Source organism: Astatotilapia calliptera, chromosome 16 (genome assembly GCF_964374335.1).
Source record: "Astatotilapia calliptera chromosome 16, fAstCal68.1, whole genome shotgun sequence".
Classification (NCBI taxonomy): Eukaryota; Metazoa; Chordata; class Actinopteri; order Cichliformes; family Cichlidae; genus Astatotilapia; species Astatotilapia calliptera.
This window is the reverse complement of record NC_137437.1, coordinates 5,079,680-5,100,040: the sequence shown is the minus strand read 5'-3', so window position 1 is coordinate 5,100,040 and position 20,361 is coordinate 5,079,680. Positions and strand designations below refer to the sequence as shown.

The window sequence follows — 20,361 nt, the reverse complement described above, 5'->3', positions numbered from 1 at the left end:
AGTTTCTGTTAATTCACAGAAATTATTATTATTGTTACTTTTTTAAACTTTGTTTTTGTTTTTTTCAAAAAAACAAACAGAAAACTACAGAAATGTCTATAGTAGAAAAAAAGCTGGACATTCTGTGTCATGTTTTTCTATGAATTATTTACCTTGTGTAGTGTGAATGACCATGAGAGGGTCTTTATGAGTAGGAAAAGCTGTAAAATCTGTGAAAATACAATTAAAAGTAAAAATATCTATGCTCTCCTTCTTTCTTCCAAAGCCATCCAATGGGCCGGATTAGGGTCTGTCCCGGGCCCATTCTGGCCCACGGGCCTTCTGTTTGACACCCCTGCTCTAAAAAGACCACTGTGGTCCATGAGTTATATTTTTATGTTGTTTCATTTTCAATCGTAACCGCTCCGCTCTGTATGTAAAGCTACGGGAAGTCGATTCAGCCACCGAGTGAGTCATCGTCTCTTATAGGCGATCTGTGAGTCGTGTGTACAGCTGCTGTGTGTCTGGTGTGTGGGAGCAGACGCGGGGCGAGGAAGTCCGAAACCTGCAGCTGTCAGGAGCGCAGGATGGCCATGGATAAAGCCGAAAACCCGCCGCTGTAGGAGCGATCGGGCCACCCCCGAGCCGAAAAACAGGCAGATAAAGTTTATACTTCCCCTCTGTTGCAGAGACCGAGTCGGCAGAGGGCTCACTCCGGTCCCTCCCTGTTAGAAGAAATGTGGCTAAACCCCGATGAAGTTCTGCTCAAAAATGTGCTGAAACTCTGGGTGACCGAGAGGAGCAACGACTTCTTCCTGCTGCAGAGGAGGAGAGGCCACGGCGAGTCCAACAGCAGAATCACAGGTAAACAATAAAACAGTCAGCTACTGGAGCAACAACACCAAACAAAGGGGAGGCCATGCTGCCAGCACAGGCACACACACAGGGAGAGGGACAGGTAAAAGCACGGGTGTGTGGCAGATAAAACAGGTACAAGCATGGACAAAGAATGGCAACAGGCGGGGTCACAGGTAAACAACTGGGTGTCCAAAGAAGGGGTGTGTTCAGGACGGTTCTCTACAAAGAAAGATCAGTGTACACGTAGATCTGTTAAATCAAAGTTCAGCACATGCCTGGATTATAGCAGCCACGAGCAATCAGGAATGCCCCCGAGCCGCATACCTGTAACTCACACCTGCTCAAACTCTGCATCCTCTGAAGGGGACGTTAAACTACACCCACGAAACGTGCGGTTAACTCATGTTTACCACCAGACCACAAACGCATCCATTTAAAACAGAGCACTTGTGTTACATTCGGACAAAGACAAATGCCTCACAAGACTCTCACAAATCGCACGAACTGCGATCTGTGAGAGTCTTGTGCACGAACTTGTGAATCAGACTTAACCTGTCAAACAGTGAAAGGACAGAAAAGAAACTGGGGCAAACAAACAAACTGATTCTGATGTATGATTCTTTCTTACGTGATTTTTTTTTTTATCCGAGCATTTGCTAAATGTCTTTGCTATAAAACATAAAACACACGTTTGTTTCAGTGTTTGTCAGTATTGTACAGATCACAGTTGGATAACCCATTTCCTGCTATTCCTGGCGCAGTATTCTTTGAATTCTTGTGGTGACAATAACCATAAACATCACAAGAGCATTGTTGGCTGTTTTTAAAATTTCTTTTTTTATTGGACTTGTGTTCTAACCTGTTATGAAAAATTCCCCAAACAAAAGCCAGCTGAATTTGAACTCTGACCTATCACTGTAATTTCCTGTAGGAAACAGGCTTTGTTATGCTGTAGGGTCCTATTGTGTTAGCTGTTACAGAGGTGGCATCGTGCTGCTGTGACACTGCTGTCCTTTCTATTCTTTAGTGATTTTTCTATAAATTTCTGACCCCACACTTGTTGCAGCGGCTGCAGCTTGGCCTGTTTTCTGCCTCCTCCGTCTGGTTTCCTCTGTGTGTGTATTGCGTCTGTGTAACAGGCTTTGCAGGCGCACTGGACACTTTTTTTTTTTTACATTAGTTGATGTTAATTACATTAAAGCGAGCATGTGCCTCATCCACTGTCTCCTTTTTACGATCTGTCTTCTTGCTTGTGGAGCTCTTCTCATAAAACGGAATAAGTGGGACTTCCTGGCTGGAGTTTACTTTGTGTTTGTTCCTGCTGTTCCCATAGAGAGAAGACAGAGGGTCAAAGGGTCAAGTCCTGCTCTCACGTCGTTTACCATTAACTAATTCAGGAACTGTAGAAAAAAAGCCACGCGGCAGAGTCTGTTTAGTGGCTCAGATTGGATTTGCTTCATGTTTCCACCTATTAATTAAATAGAAAGGCGAGTTGTGCATGTGGTCTCAGAACTCAGCTGTACAAACGCACTCTTCTGCTCTTATCACCGGTGACTACACTCTTCCAGCTGGATTTCTGAGAAGGGCTGGGTAACATCTGCAGCTGATCAGCCCGTTCACATGTTTCTATTTCAAACTAATGCCTCTCTCGTGTTGTTTTTAGTGTTTCCTCATCCGATCAGCGAGCCTCAGTTCACCACTCCAGCCTGAGCACAAGAAAATGATGTCCCGTTTATTAATTTTGATGCATTCAAGAGCAGACAGAGATCACGGCGTCGTGGATGTGAAAGCAGACGTCTGTTTTGCTTTGCTGCGAGCCTCCTAAAGGTCGCCTGCAGTCATCATGTCTCCACAGCAGTATTCCCCTACAATGTGACCGTTAGCAGAGAGAGGCAATGATTCACCGTGGCTCCGTTTTATTTTCTGGAAGCTTCACCAGTGTAAACCCCGTCTGGGTTTGTGGTGACAGATGGATAGTTTTGTGTTGCCAGGCTGCCGGATTTGCAGCTTCAGGCAGGTCAAGTTTGAAGCTAAGATGTGGTTTACATTTGGCTGATCGTCAGAGCTGTCTGCTGGAAAAGACTTATCTTTATATTTCTACCCCCTCATCTGCTGAGCGTTTCACCAATATGGGCTCTAAAGGGCTCATGAGCTGATGTGCGGCCTGAATTTGATTATTATTAATCAATTAACATAAAAACAACATCGTTTCTGAATGTTTCTCATGTCCATTGAAATACTTTGTGGATTTATGACTCTCTTTGGCACAGTCATGAGGCCTCATGGCAGGTTTTACAGGCTGACAAGCCTGAAGTTGTTGAACTATACTGAACCTCTTATAAGCAAGCATGCGAGTTCCTTTTCTGTTCATGCAGATTTGTTTTTGTGTCTGCGTGTGTGTACCAAACCAGAGAAGACACTGCTAAACACAGAGATAGAGATCTGGTTGCCCTCATCTTTTTCAGTCATAGCTTTGAAAAGCAGGGCTGTGCTCAGCTCGGGTGGGCTGATCTCACTGATAATGGCGTCTTTGAAAGATAAAAATTCTTTAATAGATTAAAGCAAAGCTGGGTTGTAAAACGTGAAAGTACCTTAAGGGGAAAAGTCCCAAACTTTGTCTTCTAATAAACCTTTTAAAAGTATTAGAGAAAAGTTAGACTAAGGGGCTTTGGGGTACTATGAGCCAGACATATTGGATTTGATGGCTGTGTTGACCTATTACAAATGAAATGCATCCATTTGGTCCTAGTTGCTGAAAGTGTCATTTTTAATGTCGACTGTCCTTAGTTGACTATGGTTAAGTGCGCCTGCAGGCCTGCAGAGAGGATGTGGCTACACAGCTCTGTGCGTATCTTATCACGATCAATACTTTGCATTAGTCCCTGTATCCAGAGGTTTTGTGCGATTTCCATACGTGTTATTTTGGTTATAGTATTCTAAATGGGTTTGATAGCCATCAGTGTGGGTTGTTGAAAATGTGAAACCTTAAGGAACCTATTTTTTTTATTATGTTTCAAACTCTTATGATGGGTGTGGTACTGCTCCTGAAGCAATTCAAACTTATAACCCAGTTTTTCATACAAACCAGGTTCTGTGAGTCTTTATTTTTATTGCATTGTCATTATCTATTTTCAAACTGAAGAATGTGTGTAGCTACTCTCTAAGACCTCTGGAGTTCTCTTAGGTCATTTGCTATGTTTATAATGGCGATTAAGCTATCACTTTCTTATTTATCATAATGATTTTATTGTTTTCTACTCTTTCAAAGTTTGATGGACTTCTTGATTTCAAGTCAGAATATTGTCTGCCTCAGTGTGTGCTTTTTGCACAGAGGAAATACAGAATAAAAGTGGCACCAAGAGTGTAGTTATTTGGAGAGCATGATGCAGATTAGCTATGGTTCAGGAAGATGAAAACCTGATGACAGTAGCCCTATTGAGACCCGATGAAAGCTTCAGGCAGGACGTGGAACCATGTGTGCCTGGTCTGTTTCTATTTGCCTGACGACTGCAATGCACGGAGTCATTCAAATTTATGAGGGTTCGGGGCTCAATTTTAGCTTCAAGAACATCTGTGGAGTTGATTGCAACTGTGGAGATGCAGATTTCCTGCCGGATTTTGGTATTAAAACTGAACTGAGCAACTGTTTCAGTCGTCTGCTGAAGAGATGGGTGGATATTACATGCCTGATTACATTCGAAGTCCCTCTGTTTTTAAATGAGACTCATCAAAACCGTAATAAGGTTGGCTTCGACCTCTCTGCTGTGCTGGATGTGTCTTAAGTGGTAGTTTTTGCTGCTCTATTTGTCTCTTTATTGTGATTATGCCTTTGAGGGAAGCTAATCTGCATGCTGCCTGAAAAGTTTCCATTGGAACCAACTACGGTTTCCTCATCATCTGAGCCATATTTTATAATAGGCAAACACGTGTAGTGCTTCTCATAGACAGCAGACATGATAGGCTTTATGATAACTCATCTAAAGCATACTAGCGGAATTAAAATCAACAAAATATTGGAGTTAAAAGCAGTACCAGAATTTAAAAATATGCAGTGCATGCAGTAATGTGCAAATGTTTTAAACCGTCCCTCATTTCTTCATATTTTTCTAGAAAAATGAGAAATGGGTGGAGTGATCATTGAAACACATGGGAACACAGTATATAAGGTAAAAACAGAGTTTGTACACATGCAACTCTTCGATAGACTTTCTTGAATTTTCTTTAAGTAGTCTTCAAAGCTCTTCTTTAGACGTTGGCTGCCTTTTGTTCAGTTCTCTGCTTCAATAATGTTGAGGTCCAGACTGTGGGGAGGCCCATTGTGTGTTTTTCTGCACACTGCACTGTCAGTGTGTTCGGGATCATCGTCATGCTGATAATGAAGCTCTTGGCAGTCAGTTTTTTTCCAGATTGATGCTTTCAAACTTTAAGTTGGTTCTTTGCCAAGTTGTTTGTCACGTGTATACACAACATTTGTTCATCCTTTGTGTTAAATGCCCTTTTTGCATTTGAATGATTAATCCATAAGGTCAGCATTAAACGGATTAAGAAACAAGCAAAAAAAAACCCAAAACAAAACAACTTCCCTCCTGAAAAGGGTCAGGCAGAATGACTGGACTGAAAATAAGTTAAAAGCAGCAAATATCCAAAGAAAAACTTTAAAAGACCTTTAGAAAGCTTTGAGAACTATTGCTCAAGAAGAACATTTTTAAGAAAGAGGGGTGGCTCAAGACTTCTACACCATGCTGTACAAGCAGAGCAAGTGCAGGCACATTACTAAAAGGCTGTGCAAACATATAGGTCATTTGATGGCTTTTGAAAGACTCCATGGGAAAAGGCATTAATTGCTCTGGTGCTAATACTGAACTGACAGAAGTTGGCCAAAAAAGATGAAAATGCTACATTTTCATCATTAATATTACCAATGTTAATGATTATCAAGAAATAAAAAAATAAAACCCTTTGTAATTCTAAAATAAAACAAAAATATAAATTAAAGGAAAGTGGATGGAGTGAAATCATGCGATGGAAAACCGTCAGTTAGGCTTATTGTGTATCCTGAAATTGGACACTGAAAAGTCCCTGCCATATGCAGTGAGTGTAATCTGAGATAAAGACCAGAGATGTATAAAACTCACCAGTCTTGTCCTCTTGGTGTTGGAAACAGCCTCTCTGGATGTTTCCAGTTTCTCCTTCTGTCATGCAGAAGTGAAATATTGCTGTCTGTTCGAGAGCTCTTCAACCCCGTCTCACTCCGCTGACAGGGAGACTGAAGAGTGGCATTAGTACACTTGTGAGATTGTGTTTTTCTGGTTGTTGTAGTTGAGGTTTATGTGATATTCAGTGATTATTTAAGCAATAGATGTGTTAGATCTTCTCAGCGTGTATGTGTCCATCACCTGCTGCTTCACTGCTGTGAGAGTTTAAAAGGCTGCAGACAGTATTTGAGCTCTTTTGCTATTTCTTATGTCCACTGATGGCTACTTTGGGGTTCATTATGGCTGCAGCAGGTTGCAGTATTTTTGCTAAATAATTCAGAGATAAGAACAAAATATTAACACTCACCAGGAAATGACTTTTCACACGGCAGAATTCCCACTGATTACTGATTGTCTGTGCTTTGCCATCTCTGCAGGGCTCCTGGTGGGGGCGCTTGACAATGTTCTGGACTCCACTGCCAGGGTCACTCCCTTTCGCATCCTCCTCCAAGTTCCCGGCTCCCAGGTCAGCTGGATCATTGCCAGTGGTGAGCTGAACCCTTATGCCTTTTTTTTGTTTTGTTTTCATCTGTGTGCCTGTTGTGATCTGCAGCCTTGGGAGATTCCTGCATACTCGGTTGCCTTACCTTGACTCATTTGACCGGCCGGAGATGTTAAATTCTCTCATTCTTTGCTTTCATCAGGAGCTGCCATAGAAGAGGTGAACAAGCACTGGGACTGGCTGCTCCACAACCTGCTTCACTCTCTGTCTGTGTTTGAGAACAAGGAGGATGTTGCCAGCTTCGTCAAAGGAAAAGTCAAGGTCTGTAAATTGCCGGCATAGTCATAAAAACTCAGAGAGGATGAGTTTTAGATTGAAAGATGTGATTTTCTCAAAGATTTTTAAACGATGTGGTTGTGAGCCCATTTAAAAGTAGGCTGAAGTAATGACTCCAGCTTTTGTCTTCTGCAGGGCCTTATCGCCGAGGAGGTTCAGGGACGCCAGGTGGCCCAGGAGGATGACCCGGGGAAGTTCAGGGAGGCGCTCCGGAAGTTTGAGGTTCACTTTGGCCTCCCCTCGTCAGAGAAACTGGTGACGTACTACTCCTGCTGCTGCTGGAAGGGCCGGGTGCCTCGGCAGGGCTTTCTCTACCTCAGCATCAACCACATGGCCTTCTACTCCTTCCTGCTGGGGAAGGAAGGTCTGTACTCCAAAGTGAGAGCTCTCATTTTCGATCTAAAAGACTGCACTTGTTCATCAAATTGGTAATAACGGTACTCAGACTTTGGCATTTGGAGAAACTCACATTCTCTTTTAACAGTATTAGAAAAGCTTGCTGTGTAAACTATAGTGAGTGCGAGGTGGCTCTAAGCTCATACACTCAGTGGGATTTTATTCTCTTCTTCCTTCCCCCTTCAGTCAAGTTTGTGATTCCCTGGGCAGAGGTAACACGGTTGGAGCGGGTCTCCACCGCTTTAATGCCGGAGGCAATTCGGGTCACCACACGGCAGCGGCAAAGGGAGTTCTCCATGTTCTTGAACCTGGACGAGGCATTCGGAGTCATAGGTCAGCTGGCTGACATTGCCCTGAGGCGGCTGCTGGACAGCAAAGGCCTAGAGCTGGACCGAGTGCTGCAGCAGCCCGCACGCATCACCAAAAGGTCAGTGCCGGTTCAGGTGTGTGCTAACAATACAAACAGACAGTGAGTTTCTTAATGTGAGATTAAGCAACATTAGGAATAAAACAAAGTTATCCACAGAAAGAAGTTCAAACCTTTGCTCACTTCACTCTAATCCTCCCAAAAAGTTAGCAAAGAACTCATGTTGAATACCTGTGGTAAACACTGTTGCTGTACTGCTTTTTTAGTCAGGTCCTTGTAGATCGGGGTGGGCAACTCCAGGCCTCAAGGGCCGCTGTCCTGCAGGTTTTAGATCTCACCCTGGGTCAACACACCTGAATTACACGATTAGTTCGTTACCAAGCCTCTGGAGAACTTCAGGACATGTTGAAGAGGTCATTTAACCATTTGAATCAGCTGTGTTGGATCAAGGACACATCTAAAATCTGCATGATACCAGCCCTCGAGGCCTGGAATTGCCCACCCCTGTTGTAGATCCTTTCAGGCACGAGTCATTCAAATATTGCAATTATGCTTCTCTCATAAGCCTTTGGTGAGTCAGCCTGAAACTCACTACTTCCCTTTTTACACACAGCAGTATTACTATGTAGATTCCTGCCTGTGCTAACCCACTGAGTCAGGAACTCGGTTACTCGCTTCACTCACAGTCTCACTGCTTTGCTAGTCCAGCATGAAGGCTGCTGAGCTCAAAGCATCACAGAGCCCACGCAGATCTGCTCAGTATGATGGAGCAAGCGGAAAATTTAAGCTAACACAGCCTCCCTGACACACCTGCTCGGGATGCTGCAGTATTAACAGTATTACTGAAGAATAAGAAATAAGTAGGTTTTATAGGGTAAAAATAATGGAATTAAAAAGAAAAGTCTGCTTAGGCGTTAGGTTTCATTGTGTTCTCAGCCTCACAGAGCTGCCGTTTCACAGCACAAGTTCAGTATCACAGGAACAGTGTGACACAGCTCCACTCCTGTAGCACTGCTGGTGCAGCGGTTTTTGTGGTGGGTGTGTGCATGTGTGTGTTTGTGTGCGTGCATGGCAGGGGGCAGCTTTCCAAAGCAACAACAAACATGGCGACAGAAGTTGTGCCGTGTTCTTTTGTGTATCTGTGTTGTTGTGTTTTTTTTGTAATGCAGGCATACACTTTGTTTATTTTTCTAAAAAAAGAAAGAAAGAAACAAAACCCAAACAAACCTCAAAACCATTACAGGAAGTCAGGTTCAAAGCTTTATCTAAAAAAAAAAAAGTGATGTGGTGTGTTATCCCGACTGGATAACACACCACATCACAGTAGTTGCTTTATATGTGTGTGTCCATGCATGTGTTTGAAGAAGAAGAGGAGGAAGGAATAGAGCTTGAAAGTACAGAGGGTCCAGAACGGGCAGGATGATGAATAGCAAAAGAGGAACTGAACGTGTGGTGATGAGACTGAAATCACAAGTGGCAGATGAAGGCAGCCAAATTCACAAAGAGAAAAAGAAATGGGACTTCCCATGGACGTTAGTATTAACATACTTCTTTGCTGGGATCCTCTCTTCCTCATTCATAGCCCACTCATAAAAACATCTGCAGTAATTCAGTTTCTATTCTATTTGGACTCTTTCTATATATATTATGAGAGGTCACATAAATCTGCACGCCAGTCGCTGTGCTGTGTTTCACATTTGAATGGTAAAAATGGTAAATGGCCTGTATTTATATAGCGCTTTATTAGTCCCTAAGGACTCCAAAGCGCTTTACATATCCAGTCATCCACACATTCACACACTGGTGATGGCAAGCCACATTGTCGCCACAGCCACCCTGGGGCGCACTGACAGAGGCGAGGCTGCCGGACACTGGCGCCACCGGGCCCTCTGACCACCACCAGTAGGCAACGGGTGAAGTGTCTTGCCCAAGGACACAACGGCCGAGACTGTCCAAGCCGGGGCTCGAACCAGCAACCTTCCGATTACAAGGCGAACTCCCAACTCTTGAGCCACGATCGCCCCTAATGCACATGACTAATGCACATGTCTCAGGATGTGAGAAGTAAGCCTCTAAACATCCAAATAACAGGGCAGAATGTTAAAAATGATGCTCGCGCTTTAAACAAATGTAGTGTAAAGTGAAAGGATTGTGTTATAGCATATATACAGACAACGAACAGTTATTGTCTGTTGCATTTTAGTCGTGCTGAGGGGTCTTCTTTTTCAGATGGGAAATAAAAACATTTGGGTCAAAATAGAGGACAAAGAGCTGTGTTTAAAATTGAATTGATCTCCTCAGGGCACAACCAGCCTGTCTCTTGGCAGTTTAGAGGTTGGAGGCAGAAACTCACTTCAAATCTGTTTTGCATCTTCAAGAAGAAAGCCTACGTTTCTGCGAAAGGAGTTAAAAAGCAAAAATAGATTTCTTGCTTTTGCGAAAGGGTGACCAGACATCCCTGAAATACAACGCAAGCGCTCTCACCGCAGCTCTGAGGTCGGTTTGTTTTACCGACCAGATGGAGGTGCTTGTCACTGAAGCGTGGAAGTGTAAGACGACTCTCCTACAGACACATGTTCGATAGACCTGCTTCACACCAACATCTTTAACGTGGAAGAGCACAGTCGAATTTGAATTTCGGATTTTCTTTAATCCACACAGGGTCAAAAGTACACAGACAGCCTCTAACATACGTGGCGCTGAAGGTTCTACAATGTCTTTTAACTTCACAAGGCTGAAGCCTATTAATTTCTCATTGGTGAAGTCACTATTGACAAGTTATTCAAGCTTGACCGAAACTTGCAGCTGCCCACATGGACAAGCCAAATGAATTCTGGGGAAAGTTTTGTGGTCAAATGAGACAAAGATTGAGCTATTTGGCCACAGAAAATGTGTTTGTGCCACCACATGTGGAGCATGGTGGTGGTAGCATCATTCACTGGGGCTGTTGTTGCTACCCGTGGTCCTTGTGCACAAGGTGGATAGAATAATGCAGAAGGAGGACTTCCTCCCAATTATTTAACTTCAACAGCTAGACGGTTGAAACTTGGACACAGTTTAGTGTTGAAGTATGACAGTGATACCTAACATGCATCAAAACTGGTTTTTGAACTGACGCAGTGGGCTAACGTTAATTTCGATGCTTCAGGAATGGGTTTCCTGGCCTGTCCAGTCATTACACTCTGCAAAAAGAACAGTTCAAAGAAATCATTAAAATTACAACCACATTCATGATGAGTATATTTAAAATTCTGGCCTCAACTGTTCTGTTATATTTATTTACAGAGCCTTAAGTGATGTGATTTGTCATGTCTGTCATTGGTAAATGCAGCTTAAATAGAAAACATGAAGAGCATTTGCACTGGGAAAGGATAAACGGTGAGGAAACAAGGGCGCTTCTCTTGTCTTGGAAAATTATAGGGTGGGATTGAAAGCTCTGCAATAAACCCTGCCGAGCAGCACTGCACTTAAGTGTTCTATTCTTGCACTGCAGTCGATTATCACGCACATAGCAAGGCCGTGCTACAGCTCCTCTTTGTCTTCGTTTAATGTGACGTTGACACAGTCGTGCATCATTGAGCGCAGCGCGTTTGTTCAGTGTTGAGCGTCACTGTTGCTGTTGCCGTTCACTGGCACAGCTTCTGTACTCCATTTCAAACAGCTGATACGGTTTTGGTATTTTGGAAGCTGTTAATATACAAGTTTAAGGGCTTTAAGGACCAGAGCTTTATTCTGTAGAGATTTATCTGTTTGCCAGAAATGTGAAGATTTGATTTCCCAGCCAGACTAAGAACTGTTTATATGTCCCTGTGTGTAGTTTTAGTGAAAGTGAATGAGACGTAAATATTTTTTGTCCTTTTGGACCCGTTTCCTCACTGACTGAAGTTTTTGTAATGTCATTTGCTTTTGCTTTCACTCCCCCACCTGTCTCAAACTGCCTCATTGTCTGACTCTTTCTCTAACGATCTCCCCCTCCCAGGATCCTAGAGGAGCAGGCTATTAGGGAATATGTTCTGGCTCTGTTTCGACTCCCACGGAGTGAAAACCTCTATGAGGTGGCCTCCTGTTCAGTTTGGACACCACACGCCCGCTGCCACACAGCCGGGACTCTCTACACCACCGACAGTTATCTGTGTTTCTCCAGCCGAGAGGAAGGCAACCTCATCCTGCTCATACCCCTCTCAGAGGTACAGTACTTGCCATTTAGCACATTATTAGAGCTATTACATACTTCCCTCTCTGACATTTATAACTGTGGCCTGCAGATGGCTCTCATAAAGTACAAAAGTTCAAGTTAAATCTTTAAGTGTCTCATAAAACAATAAACATAATGGACAGCAATCCAGGTTAAAATGCATTGTAAATGCAGCCATGTGGCTAATTAAAAGACTGCAGGTGTCTACAGGAGGTGACAGAAGGCCCAAAAACCTTTGGTCCCATGTCATGTGACAGTTAGTCGTGACTACCTGAACATAAATGCACTTGTTAATGAAAAGTCTGGCTTCATCTTTGCTGTCCCTATAAGACAGCTTTCACAGAGAGTCTTTGTTTATTCTGTCTGCTGTGGTTAACCGGTAACATGTGGACTGATTTCATGTGGTTGATCACGTGGCGCCCTGCAGAAGGAAATGAAAACACACTGTATACACTTTGTTAGCTCTGTCAGGAATGTAAAGGAAGTGGCTTTAGTAGCACTTGTCTCTTTGACACAAATTAACAGCCAGATTGCAAACTGTAAAAAAAACATGAAGGTGAAAAAGACAAACTTTAAGCATTTTGGGGGAATTCAGTCTTTTAGATCCTAGTTTGTAATAAAGTCTTTGCAGTTCATTGTGAAAGGAAGAGAGTATCAATTCAATTCAATTCAATTTTATTTATATAGCGCCAAATCACAACAAAAGTCGCCTCAAGGCGCTTCATAGATACAGAGAAAAACCCAACAATCATATGACCCCCTATGAGCAAGCACTTTGGCGACAGTGGGAAGGAAAAACTCCCTTTTAACAGGAAGAAACCTCCGGCAGAACCAGGCTCAGGGAGGGGCGGGGCCATCTGCTGCGACCGGTTGGGATGAGAATTAGCCGGTGGTTCAATCTGTTCAGTCATTCATACTTTCTAATCCTGTGTTTTCTATTGAAGCATTGTCTTTCACAAACCTAACCTACCCCTCTGCTCCTCCTGATTCTGCATACTTCGTACGTGGCTGCAGTGTTGTTAGTAATTTCAGCCTCTTGGATTCCCACTTGTGAAGATGTTTCTCTTCTTTCGATTCCAGCTTGAGCAGCAGGAGCCAGTCTGCATTCCTGCTCTGTTTTTGCACAAAGAACAACTGTGTGTGTGTTATGATGCGTTACCACTTCTTTTGGCCATTTTTGTCACCAGGTTTTGTCCATAGAGAAAGCAGACAGCACCAGCGCGCTGCCCAACCCTGTCATAGTGAGTATTCGGACTAAAAAGGCCTTCCAGCTGATTGAGCTGAACGACAGAGACGAGCTGGTTGAGAACATGAACTCCAGACTTCGAGCGCTGCAGTGGAAACGGTCCATGTTCCGCAGCAGGAAAGAGGGCAAGAGGAGCGTGGTGAGTGGGATGTTTAATTGGGTGGGACCTGCCATTTATACGGATAATGGAAAATGAAACAATGCAACAACACAACAGAAAGAACTAGTCAGTAATGTTCAGTACACTGGGTTGTTACCAAAATCATAAAGACAAACGGTTGCTAGAAGCACTTTATGATGTTCTCTCTAATCAAAGTTAAAATGCCATATGTGGAACTGGAAACATTTCCTGTATGACGGCTAAGGGAAGTACTGCAAGCACTGTTCAGCTCTAATTTCAAAGGGATCCAGTCAGAGAAATATTGTTTGTAATTACTGACGTTTCTTTTGTTCCTCACATTTTCCACAGAGCTCCCCAACACCTTACTACACCTTCTATTATGACACTGGGTACTCTGATGAAGAAGAGATAGAGGAGCATGTCCTGCGCAACACTGTCAACAGTGAAGCTCTCATGACGGCCTTCCACCAAAATCAACCAGGAACCAACGGCAACAAGGTGGGAGGAGTCTGAGACACTGTTCATCTAAACCTGTAACTTGATATATAAATAACCAATCGAATGAATTCAGAGTCACTTCAGATCTGATTTAAAAGGCTCGTCTCTCCCTAAGAGTTAGAAAAGAACAATATCCATCAGCTGAATGTAGTAAGTCAGGATCAGGAAATGTGTGTATTTGTGTCAGAGCACGAATCAGGTGAAGGAGCGGCTGTGGGAGGATCATTTCTCTGAGTTCGGACGTGGCGTCCACATGTTTCGCACAGAGAAGATCCAAAAGCTTGTGGCCATGGGGATACCAGAGTCACTGCGAGGGGAGCTGTGGATGATATTTTCAGGTATATAAATATATATGTGTATACAGTTGTGGTAATAAGTTTACATAGCCTGGAAGAAGTTATGCTTTTTTGTTTGTTTTGTCCATTTTTCAGAAATAATGATAATACAAAAACGTTACTTTCACTCACGGTCAGTAGTTGGGTTAAATCATTTATGCACAGCTCTGTTTTCCCTTTTTAAATCATAAAGACAACAGAAACAAGACCCTGATCAAAAGTTTACATACCCTGGAAGTTTTGGCTTGATAGCATAGGACCACGCAGATAGCATCAATATCACTGAGCTACTGTAAAGAGAACAGGAAGTAGAGGCATTTTACATTTTGTATGGACAGCTTTATCATCTGAGAAAATAAAGTACCTCATCCATAACTACCACAAAAGACTTCAAACTGTCATCAATGTTAGAGGAGGGAAAACACTATAAGAACTATTTCAAATATCTTAATAACAGACCGCTGCACACGGTCTGTGCTGCACAAGTGAAGCATCGTGTTGGTTCAAGGAGGCCATGCACTCTTCTGATACCCATCAACACGTCAAATTAGCAGAAGTTAATTAGGCTGTTTTAGCCTGCACGCAATTGTGGCACATCTGCAAAACTGGAACATATTTCCTACATGCTATGTGAAAATTGGGGTGTGTATACATATACATACCCCAATGTTTCAATTTTTGTATTGAAAATTATGCAGTTTAATGTGTCATTGTACTCTGAAATAAAAGCAATTGGAGTTAAAAAAGAAATCATGGAATTAATTTATTGACCAAAATGTAATCTAAACTTTTCACTCATCAAAGTCGCCACCTTTGGCAGATATAACTGCCGTGGTGTTCTTTCTACAACAGGAATATTGTTCAGAAAGTTCCTCTCATATCTGTCGCAGATGTTCTCATTGATGTGCGGCACTTGTAGGTTGCTTTGCTTCCCCTCTTGTGTCCAGTTCATCCCAAACCAGCTCGATGGGGTTTAAGTGCTGTCTGCTCCATGTTTTCAAGCTTATCATCTTGTACTTTTTACCAGAGGTAATTCTGGCCTAGCTTGGACTCATGTTTTGGGTCATTATCTTGCTTTCGGATGAACCCCTGCCCAACTAGGCTCATACCAGAGGGTATTGCATGGCGCTGCAGAACGCTGTGGTTAATTATGAGCGATACACTGATGTATCTGCTGAGTAAAAACACAGATGTGGTAGGCCAGCACACACAAAACAAGAAGACACACTTTGAGATTAAATCTAAGTCTCACTGTGGTCCTGGCCCCAGCAGGCAATGAATCACTGTAAGGGTCCCCACAAGTATGGAATTACAGGTGTGTGTGTGTCTGTGTTTAAACCCAACCTGGGCTTCACATCCTCTTCTCTGCATCTGTTGTTCCTCAGGCAATGGCACTCTTTCAGTCAGTCAGATTTTATTTTGGTGTGTGGTCTGTTCCTCTGCTCATTCTCACTTCCTTTTATCCAAACATAGTTCCTGTGTGCCGCAAAGAATAACTAAAAATGAAACCAATCGAAGGTAAAAGGCACAGGTGTGCAGAATAATTTTAACCTGGGATTTTTCTTATAGCATATATATATATCGTTGGGGAACAAAACTGGGTAGCAGGTCATTCTCCGTTCTCTAATTCCTGTGTGGTTTGTGCAGATGCATCCTCTGACCTAGGGTCCCATGAGGGCTACTACGCCAGCTTGGTGCAGAAATCAATGGGCCATAACAACCTGGCCACAGAGGAGATCGAACGGGACCTGCACCGCTCACTGCCAGACCATCCCGCTTTCCAAAACCCAACGGGCATTGCTGCACTCAGGCGCGTCCTCACTGCGTATGCTCACCGCAACCCAAAGATCGGATACTGTCAGGTAAGCAGCAGTATTAGTCATTTTTGTAATGGTGGCACTTATAGTGTAATACTAGAACCACTCATGTGATTCAAGTGTTCATCCTGACTTTAAGATGCATGTGTGAATTTTGCTTTCTCTCTCACTAGTCTATGAACATCCTGGCATCGGTGCTGCTGCTGTATGCTAAAGAGGAAGATGCCTTCTGGCTGCTGGTGGCCGTGTGTGAAAGAATGCTGCCCGACTACTTCAATCGCAGGGTCATAGGTAAAGAGCCCAGAAGCTTTATTTGCTTGCAGCCACGCTTTTAAAAAAAGCACATAAGTGGTTACTGTGTTGCTGCTGTTACTGTGGTGCATGTACCGTTTCTGAGACAGGCTTTCAGAATAGGCATTATTTCCTGTGTTTGCAAAGTGTTTATTTTTGCCCTGCGTGTTGCATTTGTAGCAATTTCCTTTTCCTTTTAATGTCCACATGTTTGTGGGCGTCACTTATTTTTGAAAGAACAGTGATTGTGGTCTGAGACTCTGTAGAAGCATAGATTCACAACATTACTTAAAAAAAAAAATTAAAGTAAACCATTGATATATTTATTCTGGCAACAACCTGCCTCTAGTTAAAACACGGAAACCACATTAACATTACTTATCTTTACAGAACACAGCAGCTATTTAGCAAAGAGAAGTAAAGCCTTACTATAAAAATCTTTTGTGGAACTGCAGAATAGCACAGACTGAATAGCATGTTTATGCTGCCATCTAGTGGTCAGAATGATGAAAAAGCCATATATTAAGGAAAAATGGGCATCAAACAGGTCAGACTTATGAGAATCATAACACGTCTTGAATATATTTAACTTGGAGAAAAATTTGGATAGGCTTACATCCAAGGCCGTTCTTTGCCCCAACACTGTCTGACTCCACTGCCCTCTCCTGCAGGCGCTCAGGTGGACCAGTCTGTGTTCGAGGAGCTCATCAGGGAGCGTCTGCCAGAGCTGGCTGAACAGATTCCAGACCTTTCCACCCTCTCCTCTGTGTCCCTGTCTTGGTTCCTCACCCTGTTCCTGAGCGTCCTGCCGTTCCACAGCGCCGTCTGCGTGGTCGACTGCTTCTTCTTCCACGGAATCAAAGCCATCTTCCAGCTTGGTCTGGCTGTGCTGGAGGCCAATGCTGCGGAGCTTTCGTCCAGCACAGATGACGGGCAGGCGCTTATGATTCTCACAGGGTAGGTTTGCAGCTTGCTGGTAAAGCAAAACTCAAAGCATTGTGCCACTGATTGACATGAATGCTTTGTGCTTTTGTCTGCATTGTATGGTTTATAATTGTATGTGCACGGGTGGAATTTAACACCTCGTTGGCTTTCCTATGATTCCCAGTTTTCTGGACCAGGTTGGAAATGTAGAGTGCCCCGGTTTTCCGTCCTCCTCGCCTGCTGCAGAGGAAACTAGCTGCAGTGTCGCTAAGAGGCACACAAACATCACTGACCTCATCAATGACTCCTATATCGTAAGAGATGCACATTTTTTGCCTGATATTTGCCTTAAATAATTAGTTTGTGCACATTGTGCACCAGCTCCTTTACTTGTTTTCTTTCGCTTCCTTTTGTTAGATAAGTGAGCTTTTCACCTCTGGCTTATTCAACTACATTTTCGCCCTTCTTCATAATCCTCATTTAGTCATCACAGTTCATGAGATATCTTTCATGCTGTGCTCTCTGACCTCAGAAATTCGGAGACCTGACAGTGCGGCAGATTGAGCAGCTCCGCTGTCGGCACAGAATCCAGGTGCTCCAGGCACACGAAGACACCACCAAAGAAAATGCGGTGAGAAGACTGACACAGAATCTCAAACATCTTTAAAGCTGCTCAAAAGAAGCTTGAAGGACACAACAGTATTACACATACCCAGCTCTCAGCTGTTTACAATGCTCCCTTTTTTTTATGCGCCTTTACAGTTGAGACTGGTGTCGCCAGATGTTTCCATCCCTGCAGAGAACTTGGCCGACATCTACGATCTCTTCAAGGTTATTTTCCTTCCTTGCTGGCAGACTAATTGATGTGCGAAAGAGACCTTAAATCATTTTGTTTTCCTCTGTCCTCCTCCTCCCTGCAGACGGAGCACTTCATCACTCTGTACTGGGGGGACAGCAGCGCGGCGGCGGCGGCAGAGGCAGCAGCGTGGCACTACTGTGACTCGAATCGCTCCTTTATAGAACGGCAGTATCGGCTGGACCGACCTCAGTTTAAAAGCCTGTACGGGCTGCTGGTGCCGTGGCCCGATGTCTCCAACCAGCACACCGACACGCTGGCCAACCGTACCTTCACCCTCCTGGACCAGGACTGCGACAACCTGGTCACCTTTAGAGACTTTGCCAGCTGGCTGGGTAGGTAGAGGGAGGACAGGCGGGGAAATGGAAAATGCATAAAGCTGAAATAAAAAGAAGTTTCACTTTGCTCTGTCTCCTCATGTTTTTTCTGTTTTTTTTTCCAGACACGCTGTACTTTGGGGAGCTGAATGAGAAAATAAGGCTGCTTTACTGCCTTCACATCCCTCCAGGTTATTCATTATGTGAATACGATGACGAGTTATTGAGCTCTACTCTCATGTTGGCGATTTATTGATTCCTTTTGCGTTTGTTCGCATCTGCAGCTCTGACAGAAACTGAAGATGACCCCTCGGTTATGAAGAGCCCCCTGCTGTCCACAAACAGACCTCTCTATGTTAATCTGCCCCCTCGTCAGTGCAAACACGCTCCCTCGTCACGTTATTGCACTTATCAGGGGGATTTACTTGTGAGGCTGAAGAACTCTCTCTCTTGTTGTTTTAGGTGATGACAGTGAAGTGACAGATTACCAGGATCAGCTGAAGCAGATGCTCCAGGATCTGGCCACAGAGAAGGAGAAAGATGTGGAGAAGCCTCTGCCTCTCATGAACCAGGTATAGGAGTCGCATGCTCTCACCTTTCTTGTGTAAATTCAGAGTTTTGTTGTTTTTTGTTTTTTTTTAGATGTATGAAAAAAGTCAGATTTCTGACAAAAAGTCAAGACAAAAATATGTATTCTGCGTTAAATAATCAGACAAACATGCAGAAGTTTGTTGATTAACTCTCTTTGTTCCTTCTTGTGCAGTCGGAGTTCATCCAGTTCTGTAAAACGCTCTACAGCATGTTCCACCCGGAGGAGAACGAGCTCTTCCAGGCTATTGCCACAGTCACCAGTCTCGTGCTGCAGATCGGCGAGGTCGGCCATCGCGGTAAAATCGCCGGATCAGAGGCCAACAGCCAGGAGGGCTCGACGGCGGCGGGCGGGGTCGACGCCCGCAGAGGCAGCAGGAGTTCGGCGACAGCGGACAACGAGTGGACGGTGAGCTACGCTCAGATCCTGGCCTCACTGCTCACGGAGCAGGCGCTGGTGAACTTCTTCGAGAAGCCTCTGGATTTGTCAGCCAAGATCACACAAGCCAAGGAGAGTCAGTATCAACAGCGGGCGGGTTTGCTCACTCTGCAGCGAGCGAGCAGCTGACTCGAACGTGAACAGCAGGCTGCGAGCTGCAGCAGTGTCGTGTGATGCTGAAGAGCCTTAATGTAACCTGTGATATTTGTCGTGCTGATAACACGACTGCTGGGTTTCTTTCTAAGCCCTCAAACTGCTCTGACCTCTGACTGAGGACAGAAAGATGTTTTCTGTGAACATTTTTGAGAAGAAAAATGTTCCGGCCAATTCCAGTGGTTGACTCACTGGATCCGGGCATACGATTTTTCATTTAGTCCATTCTGGGCCATGGGAAACTTTACTTATTACCTTCTTGTGTCACCAAAAGGATGCCTGCAGCTCAGCTGTGTTTCAGTCCAATGATTTGTCACCACTTTGTTGTGTTTTAAAGTGTTTACGCTTCGTCTCACTCACTTTCTCATCAGAAATCTGCCTTATTTAAGTTTTACCTGTAAACCTTGCGATCAATGATTCAGCATTAAGGACAAATCTAGCATATGTACGGATAGTGTTTTTTTTTTTAATGACTAATTTTATTACTTCTATTTCGTTAACATTAAATGTTTTCGAACACACGCTCTCTGATTAAAGATATTTTTGAAAGCTTTTTCAGAATACTGGAAAAATAAATCGGCGTTTAATGAAAGCAGGAAAAAAGATGACACATTTTAAATAAAAATGTTGGAGGAAAATCACTTCTGTTTTCACTTCTTATTAAGCAAAATTAGACTGGCAGCAGCAGGATTCACATCATTGTTCACCCTCAGACTTTTATTTTTTTAAAATGTTTTCAGTGTTGGGAGATTATTGGTTCACTGCCGTGCTTTGCCTTTCACCCAATAGTGCTGGATTTTTTATAACTACAAAAATGTTTATCAGCCCATAAAAATAAATCCAAGTTTTCTTTGATCTTTACTCATTTTTCTCAGCTCCTCAGTCCTCCTGCCTGTGACCAGGACTCGAGTCGTTTTTACCCTCGATGTATGAAAGACGCGTGACACA

The 20,361-nt window shown here is 43.6% G+C and overlaps 1 protein-coding gene across 2 annotated transcripts; it reads left to right on the top strand.

The window, feature by feature from the left end:
* The first annotated feature begins 484 nt into the window (after positions 1 to 484).
* On the top strand, positions 485 to 20,268 carry tbc1d8 (TBC1 domain family member 8). Of its 2 annotated transcripts, XM_026144271.2 has the most exons (20): positions 485 to 843; positions 6,470 to 6,580; positions 6,737 to 6,855; positions 7,006 to 7,234; positions 7,453 to 7,693; positions 11,613 to 11,820; positions 13,016 to 13,213; positions 13,544 to 13,693; positions 13,881 to 14,031; positions 15,676 to 15,890; positions 16,019 to 16,136; positions 16,808 to 17,093; positions 17,245 to 17,374; positions 17,593 to 17,691; positions 17,823 to 17,891; positions 17,981 to 18,251; positions 18,359 to 18,424; positions 18,518 to 18,604; positions 18,696 to 18,805; positions 18,997 to 20,268. In XM_026144271.2, exons 1-20 carry the CDS (start codon positions 717 to 719, stop codon positions 19,387 to 19,389), a joined length of 3,378 nt encoding a protein of 1,125 aa, XP_026000056.2. In that variant the 5' UTR covers positions 485 to 716; the 3' UTR covers positions 19,390 to 20,268. The 2 variants fall into 2 exon arrangements, with proteins under 2 accessions (XP_026000056.2, XP_080146990.1); XM_080290864.1 differs by lacking the exon at positions 18,518 to 18,604.
* Positions 20,269 to 20,361: the final 93 nt, after the last annotated feature.

What these genes read in the sequence shown, in the direction of transcription:
- tbc1d8 (XM_026144271.2), top strand. Translation starts at nt 717, where the DNA reads ATGTGGCTAAACCCCGATGAAGTTCTGCTCAAAAATGTGCTGAAACTC. An exon ending in GTCCAACAGCAGAATCACAG is followed by an intron (nt 844 to 6,469) that starts GTAAACAATAAA and finishes CCATCTCTGCAG; the next exon opens with GGCTCCTGGTGGGGGCGCTT. An exon ending in CAAAGATCGGATACTGTCAG is followed by an intron (nt 15,891 to 16,018) that starts GTAAGCAGCAGT and finishes CTCTCTCACTAG; the next exon opens with TCTATGAACATCCTGGCATC.